The 10,576-nt window shown below is 41.2% G+C and overlaps 1 protein-coding gene across 1 annotated transcript; it reads right to left on the minus strand.

The window, feature by feature from the left end:
• Nucleotides 1-7,730: 7,730 nt before the first annotated feature.
• LOC130467415 (uncharacterized) lies at nt 7,731-8,210 on the minus strand. The gene has a single exon (XM_056835918.1). The coding sequence runs from the start codon at nt 8,208-8,210 to the stop codon at nt 7,731-7,733; it is 480 nt and encodes a 159-aa protein (XP_056691896.1).
• Nucleotides 8,211-10,576: the final 2,366 nt, after the last annotated feature.

Here is a 10,576-nt window from a genome sequence, read left to right on the forward strand (position 1 = left end):
AGATTTTCAGGACTTGATCCCAGACTTGGTTCCATGTGCTGTAAGGAAATGCAGCGAAGCTGCCTTTGCATGAAGTGTTGAGCCCTAAGAGAAACATTCTCACTATTTTGCCCTCTGGTAGCTCAGGCTGAATTGTACGAGCGGAGATTGCCCATCGGTGGTAGTATTCTTGAATGCACTCATCCTTTTCCTGGCGTACAGCCGGCTTTTGCTTGATGAGAGTGTCTCGGAAGCTTGAACCTTTGAGGGTGAGGCAGGCAGGGCCGTCTAATATTTCCTCGAATCAAGGCTCTCCGAATAGTAGGTCGAAGTTAGTAGGCACATCGATTAACAGGAACTCAGCATTGTCGTAATAGGTGTCAAAGGAGAAAACCAGCTCAAGGACTCCCAAGACTTTGTATGTGACACCCTGGAGTTTGACAGTTTGTTGGGCACTCAGCATGAGATCGTACTCGGAGAATCCCAAAGCCTTCACAGTGGCGAGCGGATAGATGTTCTCTTGAATGTCGGTGGTTACCCTAGGCTCGGGGATCACCCAATTTTGAGCACTTGGAAGTAGATGGAAAAATCTTGGAACCATAAGCTCGTTACCTGGCTTGCATATTGTGGAGATCATATTGCATGGAAACTCCTCTTCTTCATCTTCGCAGTCATAGGAGATGGCTTGTACAGAGGGGGTTTGCTTAGCCCCGGGTGGTAAGGGTAAAGTCTTGTTGTCGACCATGTTCTGGATCAAGTGCTTGAGCTTGTAGCAGTCCTCGATGTCATGACCCTTCCCTTGATGGTATTTGCAATGAGCTGTTGGATCCCAACTCTTCGATCTTTTGTCAACTGGAGGATCGGGTGTTGGACCGATTGGTGCTATGACTTGTTTCTCGACCAGCCGATCAAATGCCTCTCTGTAAGACATCCTGAGGTTTGTGAAGACTCTTTGGGGCCTGCCTTGATAGTTGCGTTGGTTAGCATTGCTTTTGAAGTTGTTTGATTTGGGACCTTGAGGAGCCTCTAGAGCGTTAACCTCATGAACTTTGTGTGTTGTCTCAGGTCTCTTCCCCTTCCATTTTTCAGTTTGCGGAGCTGGGGCTGCGGGTGCTTTCATTAGGTCATCCTCTATGTCGACCCTGATGTCGTAGGTTCTCTTGAAGCTTTCTAGACCTAGGTACTTCATGTGAGCATTGTACTTTGGAAGAAGACCGACGATGAAAATCTTGACTAACTCTCTCTCGGATGGCCGGGTTACCATTTGGGATGCCATTTCCCTCCACCAGTTGAGGTAAGTAGTAAAGCCTTCCTGAGGCCCTTGCCCGAGAACTTCTAATGCCCTTAGAGTAGTTTGCAGCTGAATGTTGGGCTGATATTGCTCCATGAATGCTCGAGAAACCGCTTCCCAGGTACTCGTTTGATGTTCTTTGAGTGAATAGTACCATTTCTGGCAGACAGGTTCCAGAGACATAGGGAATACCACTGGGTATAGCTCGAGTTTGACCCCCTTGATGGCCATTGTAGCTCTGAAGTTCTTGAGATGGTACTTGGGGTTGTCAGTTGATTTGAACTTTGGAATGTCATTGGCGGAGAATTTGTCAGGCAGATTAGTCTTCCCCTTGAGGTTGTCCTCCATTGAGGTGTCAAAGTAGTTCTCTTGATTGGTAACCTTGCTGACAAGACTCTCGATCTTCTTGGTTAAGTCATCAGTGGGCGCACCCTGTTCCACGACACCCAATTGGTTGCTTATGCTCTCCACATTGGCACTGAGGCTGGCGAAAGCCGCTAGGAGTTGAGCGAGTTGATCAGAGGCAGACATTTGGACTGTTCCTTGAATGGGGCTGGGAGTCTGATTTGTAGGAGATGATCTGGCTGCTTGCTCGACACCGGCTATGCGGGAGGCTAGGGCTACTGGAGTCCTTTTCAACCTCTCCCCTCTTCGGCGAACCCACAGGATCTTTGGACTCCTAGTTAGGACACACCAGACAGTTTTAGAACTTGGACTTCCCGACACATGATATGATATGCATGCAATGAATGAGACCTAGACTTGACTCTAAGTGTCACTCCGAAGATTCGGGATTTTGGATTTTGTACTTGTATTCGGGATTTGCAACCCGTTGGAAATGTTTGAGAGGAGCGTTCATTATTTTGTGAAAGTTGGCTCTCGTACTAGGACTTGGAATGTCGAAAAATAGTATTTCGATCTATTGGAAATTGGACTTATTTGAAGGGGATTTCAACCTGCTCTAGGACTTGGAAATTGGACTTGTACTAGGAAATTGAATTTTCAAGGGAATTTCGACCCATTGGACTTGGAATATTTGAAGGGAATTTCAACCCGATTGAAAGAGAACTGGTTTTGTATTATTTAAAAAGGGAATTTCAACCCGTCAATATTTTAAGGGAGTTTCAACCCATTGGAATTTGGAATATTTGAAGGGAATTTCAACCCAATTGAAAGGGATTGATTTTGTATTATTTAAAGGGAATTTCAACCCGATTGAACAATTGGACTTGTATTGTTTATGGGGATTTTCAACCCGTTGGAAATATTTGGAATGGCGTTTGTATTATTTTAGGGGATTTTCAACCCGTCAATATTTTAAGGGAATTTCAACCCATTGGAATTGGAGTATTTGAAGGGAATTTCAACCCATTGGAATTTGTATTATTTCAGGGGATTTTCAACCCGTAGATGGAATCTTGAACTTGTATTATTTCTGGGGAGTTTCAACCCGTCGAATTTGAACTTGTATTATTTCAGGGGATTTTCAACCCGATTGAATTTTGAGTTTGACTCGAAGTTTGAATTTTGAAATGGGAAAGAACGCATTTTGTATGTAGAACATGAAGTTTCGTATTTGGAAAATCCGGCATTGTGTCGCCGTGGATTTGAGACATTGAATTTGGGAACTTGAAAGTCCGGCATTATGCCGCCGTAGACTTGGAGGGTAGGACTTGAGATTTGAAGGTTTGGAATTTTTGAACTTCGAGCTTGAGGTTTGAAATACGAAATGGAAAATCGGCATTACGACGGCATGTATTTGGAATTTGATGTTTTGAGCATAGGACTTGAAATTCGAAAGATTGACATGGAATTTGAGGTTTGAAAGTTGGAGTTGAAAAGTTGGCATTAGGCCGGTCATGAACTTTGGCATTTGAACTTTGAGACTTGGAATTGGCAACCTGACTTCGATGCTTGAAGACTTGAATGTTTGAAATAGGAAATCCGGCATGACGCCGTTGGATTTGTGGTTTTTGACTTTGAAGTTTGAAGCTTGAAATTTGGACTAGAAAATATGGCATTAAGGCGCCTTTGGATTGAGTCTTGACTTGGAACTTGAAACTTGAAATTTGGACTAGAAAATCCGGCATTATGGCGCCGTTGGGTTGTATTTGAAAATTGAAGTTTTAGACTAGAAAGTTTGAATTTGAACTTGAAGCTTGAAGACTAGGAAATCCGGCATTATAACGCCGTTGGATTTGGACTTGAAAATTGAGGCTTTGGACTAGAAAATTTGGATTGAACTTTGAAACTCGGAATTTGGACTAGAAAATCCGGCATTATGACACCGTTGGATTTGGACTTGACTTGGAAATTTGAGGTTTTGAAAATAGAAAATCCGGCATTATGACGCCGTTGGATTGCATTTTGAACTTGGAACTTGGATTTTTGACACGAAAATCCGGAAATATGACGCCGTTGGATTAAATTTTGAACTTGAAAATTGGAATTCGAAATGGAAAATCCGGCATTATGACGCCGTTGGATTGAACTTGAATCTGGCATTTGTGCGTGAGGCGTGTTTAAGGGTTTTGAACCAAATGGAGTGACATTCCTAAAGACCCTAAAATCTGCGATTTAGATGCATGAGGTTTGAATGATGCTCCTAGGGGTTTGGTTTCCTAGTTGGAGGCTAATTGGTTTTGGCAAGCTAGAACTCGAGGTTAGCAATTCACGCGTGCAAAGACGCCCACACAATGCACAAGTAGCACGTTGTCAAACTAATCATGAATATGAATGCGACATGCAAAGTTCTCAACCTAAGGTCGGTCTAAGTTTTTGTATGATGCAAGTGGTCGGCTTTGGGTGTCAAAAAGGTACTTGGCTAAGAGTACCTAAGGGAAGCATTCACGTTCACGTTCATCTGGCGACAAGCATTCACGTTCCGCCTAAGTGAAGTGTGTGTCGACAGACGGCCTCCATACTTGACATCGGGAATCTCAAGCAAATGCCAAGTTTCGGTAGGCACGGAAATGGTCACACACTTTGGTCGGGAACCGTATGGAGAGTCATCATTTCGTTTCCCCCGGGGCTAACCCGAATGTAGAACACATCCGTTTGGGCAAGGGTAGAAATTCATTTTGCACAATATGGTTTTCAAAAAATGCATGAAATGCCTAGAAATTGAAATTGAAATCGGACTTGAATTTGTATTTGTAAAGCCCGTTTTTCGGCACTCGTTCACGAGGCTTGGGAGCGTCCTTCCAGATGCAAAAACAGACTAAATCCTAACACGAAAAGTTGAGCAAAAGTGGGCGACAAGCCACTGTGAGCCACTGTCCTGGATGCAGGCAGCGGCGTTGGGCGCAGGGGCTGCGCCTGGCGCCAATGCTGGCATCCAGTACTTCGGCAGATCAGTGGCTGGTTGCTCGAAATCTGCTCTGATTTTCGAAATTGAAATTAGAAAAGTCCCCAGTGGAGTCGCCAGGAATTGTAGGGGGTTTTTTGTGTTTCCCGTTTCCTACAAGGGGGTTGGCACGCGGCGGTTCGTTTAGAGAACCGTTGAATTGTTTTTGCACCTCGAAGGAGTCGCCACCAAACTTTATTTTAGGTCCCGTTTGGGAAGACCGCAAAATGACTCTATTTTTGGATAAGGCCTTGAATCCTTGAAACGGATGGGTGAGATCCGGGCTCGCGAACGAAAATGCTTATTCGGCGAGCTTTAGAAATATTCAAGTACGTTGGCACAACATTGTTTCGAAAATAAACCCTAAGATTAGACTATGTGGGTTTGAAATTTAGAGAAAAATAGAATTTCTAATTGTACGGTGGTCACTTTGCTTTAAAGATTGATTTAAGGAACCTAAGGCCAGTTTGTCCAAAAATATCTTCGTTAGCGTGATGTAACCTTTGTATTTTGTTGTATTTAGCATGTTGGTGATGAAAGCGATAAAGCACATAAAGCAACATCACAATGCTAAATAAAGTGCGGAATTATTAAATACAAGACCCCCTAGAAAAGGACTAGGGAGTAGGTCCACATTGCCTAGAAATGGACTAGGCAAGTAAAGGTGCGGAATTGAAAGTGCGAAATTGAAATTGCGGTATTGAAATTGCGATATTGAAAGTGCGATATTGAAAGTGCGATATTGAAATTGCAATATTGAAAGGTGCATAATTGAAAGTGCGATATTGAAATTTGTACTTGGGCACATGAGATTCGAATGCCAAGCGGCTCCTTAAAAATAAGTGCGCCCGACACGAATTCAAAGCCAAAAACCTCAACTTGGGAGAGGTTGCTCAACCCAAATGTCCTAGATTTTGCATATTGAACTTGAAATTGAAAGCTTGAATATTGAAAGGTTTGAACTTGAAAAGATTGAAACTTGAACTTGAAATGATTGAAATTTGAACTTGGAATGACCCTAGTTTAGAGAGGTAGTTATGAACAACCCTAAACATGGTGGGATCTTTGAATTTTGAAAACTTGAACTTGTATATTGAAAAATGGAGTCTTGAATCTCAAAAGACTAAACCTTTAAATGCTAAAAGGTGTCATCTTTGATTACTCTACACTTTAAGGTGATTCTAGTTCAAAGGGATGAATGTAAACAACTTTGAACATCCTTGAATCTTGAAAGTTTGTATTTTGTATTTTGAAAAAGTTTGTATTTTTGAAAAAAGCATGTGTGATTGTTGCAAGTGGTGTTTTTTAAGGCAAGAAAAAAAACACCAACTTGCTAATCATTTGAAATCAAAATAGCATAATTGATTGAAATGGGATTCGGATTTACCTAGTTAAGCTTAGGCACGAGCTCCCAATTGCTCTTGAATTTTGGAATTTGTATGTATTTTTGAAGAGTTTTGAGGTTTGTATTGTGAGGAGTAATGTCAAAATTATGACGTTGTATGTGTTGTGCTCCCCCTTTTTTCGATGGAAATGAGGGGTATTTATAGGAGGAAAATGGTGCAAAACGCCAGCACACGCCAGCGCCTGGCGCCAGGCCAGCGCTGGGCGCTGCTGACGTGGGCTGAATGCCGCCAAAAAAGGACGGAAAGATGTCGTCCTTGATTTGTCTTGTATGGGTGTACCTTCGTACGAATAGTACGATGTTTGGCTTGTAGTGTTTGCTTGGAGGTTAAAGCTTGAATTTGCGTCTAAAAACAAACCTTTCTCGGGTTTTTGAATTCCGGTTTTACGGGACGGGCCCCGGCATGCTCGGTTTTGTGGTTCGACGCCCGAATTTGACTTGCCTTATATGATTTTGAGTGGAAAAGGCCTAGTAAGACCAATGGGATGGTCCGCTAGTTGAGATTGAACTTGGATTTTGAAATTGGATTTTGGAAGTTGTATTTTGTACCGAGTTCCGGGAGGGGAACGGTCTCGGGGATTGGATTTCGGATCTTGAATTTGGAGGTGTTCTTAGCAATTGGGATTTCCGCCTGGAGTTACTCCAATCGCCTAACAAGGATAATGGTATCGTCATCATCCCAAAGGGGAGACACAAATTAGGTGTCTACACACATATCCTGAGATGATGTAACAATTGAGCATATATGTACACAAATCAATTTCTTGGATTTAGTTAAGAGTATTATCAAGGCATTATACCTTATAGTTTTCTAAGTTTTCCCACGTCTCTGAATTTGTTTCCATCATGGTCTTAATCATATGCATCCCAGAATCAACCCTGAAATTTGTATTAAGTAATTACAGAATAGTTTACACGAAATGATTTGTCAAATAAATAAGAGTTGGAATTCAACATAAACGTACTTGTTTGCTTGGTATGCATATGATGATGCCTTTGACGCTCTCCAATTCTGCATTCCATGAAACCTACCGGGACTTGTGTCCTTTTCTGAGTTGGAGGAGAGGATAGTGGACAACCTTTTCAACTGCATTTCTATTCAATACATATATTAAGATAAATCAAGCCCCACATTGTATACTTGTAAAACACATACATGTAATACACATAATACCTGGCCTCGCGCAATTTTTTGTTGTTTTTCAAATGGCGTAGTAGTAACTTGAATCATAAATTTAAACCTGCTTCGCAGAAATGTCGACAACCAGTAGAAACCAATAATATGGTTTCTCTGAATAACAGGGAATGTATATCTACAAAGAAGCAAAACATAACTAACATGCAAAAAGTAGTAAATATTAATTCATATCGATTGTCTAGCCTTGATGCTTCAATCTCCTTGCACTGTGATCATTGTAGATCATAAAACATTAATAATTCCAAGCCAAAATAAAATAAAATAATGCATAATTAACTGGCAAATGAAAATCACCTTCTGGCACTTTTCAGGATCACCGGTCAAATACAATGGTAAGCTCCACCCAACGGCCCCATCCTTTAATTTCTTCATGTCCATAACCTATGAGAGAGTTTTTTATATATACACACATGTTTTTTTTGGCAAGTAATAAGATTTTATTAATTACCAAGAGGGCAAAAACCCCACCACCAAAACAACCAAACCACAGCCACACCAGGCCAAGGAGCAACTAGCTATTACAAGCTACCCTAAACAGAATTCTGTTTACAATACTTAAGCTACTGTCTAACTGGTTAGAAAACACTTTAGAGTTCCTAGCTAGCCAGATCGAATACACAGTTTCACAAAACAAACTATTACACATTCTAGCATTACTTCTAGTACTCCTGCTTGCTTTCTGCACCCACTGCACTTCATCATTCCAAGCTCCAACAGTTCTATGAATGCCACTTCTCTGCAGAACCTGATTCCAAATATCAGCTGCAAAACTGCAGGCAAAGAAAAGGTGATCCCTACTTTCATCTGTGCTGTGACAAAGGCAACACACACTATCAGCTATAACATTCCATCTTCTCAGCCTTTCCTTAGTTGCAAGTCTATCCTGCAGGGCCAACCACACAATAAAAATACTTTTAGGGCTAGCATGACTGTTGCAAACAATTCTCTTCCACCCCACAGACTCCCCTTGCTGTCTCAAATGATTATACATTCTCTGAATCTTAAATCTTCCTGCAGTTACAAACTGCTACAAATCACCAGAGCTACTCAGAGTCTCCCTTTGCTGCCAAATCTTCTTCAAAGACCAAGACAGCCCATTAGGGATTGGCATGGTCCAAAAGTCATTATGCTTCACATAGTAGGTGTGAATCCATTTCACCCATAGCTTATCAGCTTTCAAAGATAAAGCCCAACAATGTTTAGCAACAGCTGACTTGTTCCACACAGGTAAATCTTTAAGATTCCAACCCCCACAGATTTTGGGTAAACACAATTGATCCCAAGCAATAAGAGCTTTCCTGGAATTCCCTTCAGCTCCAGTCCATAGAAAACATCTACAAATTCTTTGAATTTCTTTCAACACCTTCTTAGGCATAATGAATATCTGGCACCAGTACAACTGGATGCCAAATAAAACTGATCTAATCAGTTGCAACCTTCCAGCATAACTAAGCAGCTTAGCAGACCAACTTTTTACCCTTGCTACAGTCTTCTCAATCAGGGGCTTGCAGTCTGTAAAGCTCAATTTCTTAGTTGAGAGAGGGACACCAAGGTATCTAAAAGGAAAAGAACCCCTAGGTATGCCAATCTTAGCTAGAATATTGAGTGCTACAGAATCAGGCACACCGGCCAAATACAGTTCACTCTTCATCATGTTATCTCCCAACCCAGAAGCAGCAGAAAACTTAGAGAAAGCTTCAAAAAGGAGAGAAACTGAAGCATCATCTCCCCTAGCAAACATTAGTAAATCATCTGCAAACATCAAGTGAGTCAGATCAATTCTTTTATATCTTGGATGAAATTTGAACTCTTTGGATTGTCCAAGTAAGGATAAGCATCTAGACAGGTATTCCATTCCTATTGCAAACAGGAATGGTGACATTGGATCACCCTGTCTCAACCCTTTCTTAGCAGGAATTGGCTTGGAAGGAAAACCATTCACCAGAATAGAATAAGACACTGAACACAAGCAAGCCATAACCCATTTGACAAACTTATCAGGGAATCCCAGTTCTTGCAACATGCTTCTCAAAAAAGGCCATTCTAGGGAATCATAGGCCTTTTTAAGGTCAACTTTTATCATACATCTGGGGGACACATGTTTCCTTGAATAGCATTTTACCAACTCAGTAGCCATGATGATATTATCAGAAATGACTCTCCCTGGTATAAAACCAGATTGTGCTGAACTTACAATTTCCCCAATGACTGGCTGCATTCTATTTGTCATAATTTTTGAAATCAGCTTGTAAATCATAGTACATCAGGCAATAGGTCTGTAATCTTTAACTAGAGTTGCATTCTGAATCTTAGGAACCAAAGTAACCACTGTATTATTCACTTGCCTTAGCATATGACCTGTCTGAAAGAAATGAATAACAGCAGCATATACATCCTCCTTTACTATAGTCCAAGCTTCCCTGAAGAAGAGACCATTTAGGCCATCAATACCAGGAGCCTTGTTCACATCAATGCTTTTAAGAGCTTCATCTATCTCTGTGGGGGTAACAGGTTGAATCAGACTTTCTGCAGCAAGGGGAGAGAGTTGTTTTCCCTTTCTAACAAGCTCTATATCAATACCAGTGAGGTTAGGGGCTGCAGTACCAATGAGATTCACATAGAAATCTTTAATTTCTGCTTTAATGTCTTCTGTAGTAACTAATTTGTCACCAGCAGCATTGTAAAGTACATCAATGCTGTTCCTTGAAATTCTCTCTTTCATGGCACTAAAGAAGAATTTAGTGTTTGCATCTCCCTCTTTAATCCACTGAATTCTAGATTTTTGCCAGTATGCACTCTCCTGAATTTTCAAAAATTTCTTCAGTAATCTATTACAGGATGGTTCTTTTTGCTGTAATTCAGTGTCAGTACTGTCAATAGCTAACTTGCTTTGCACCTCATCAAGTTCCTGTCTTATCTGCTCAATTTTATCATCTAGTCTGGCAAACTCTTTATGGTGAAGAGTTTTCAGCCCACCCTTGATCACCTTTAATTTCTGCCACACAGAAAACATAGGAGATCCAACACACCTCTAAGCCCAACCATCTTGCACAATTTTCAGAAAGTCCACATGGGTGGCCATATAGTTGAAAAATTTGAAAGGTCTTCCTCCAGTTGTGCCCTCCACTTTACAGTTCAACAACAAAGGTGAATGATCTGACAAACCAGGGTTCAGAAAATCAACCACTGCATCAACATATTTAGTATGCCAGTCAATGCTACCAAGAGCTCTGTCAATTCTAGAAGAAATTCTAGCATTCCCTTGCCCCTTATTACTCCAAGAAAAGAAGTGCCCACAACTCTTAATTTCAGCTAAATTAGCCACATCAATACACCCCTGAAAATCTCTGGTTTCAA

The sequence above is a fragment of the Spinacia oleracea genome, chromosome 2, assembly GCF_020520425.1.
Source record: "Spinacia oleracea cultivar Varoflay chromosome 2, BTI_SOV_V1, whole genome shotgun sequence".
Classification (NCBI taxonomy): Eukaryota; Viridiplantae; Streptophyta; class Magnoliopsida; order Caryophyllales; family Amaranthaceae; genus Spinacia; species Spinacia oleracea.

What these genes read in the sequence shown, in the direction of transcription:
- LOC130467415 (XM_056835918.1), bottom strand. Translation starts at nt 8,210, where the DNA reads ATGTATAATCATTTGAGACAGCAAGGGGAGTCTGTGGGGTGGAAGAGA.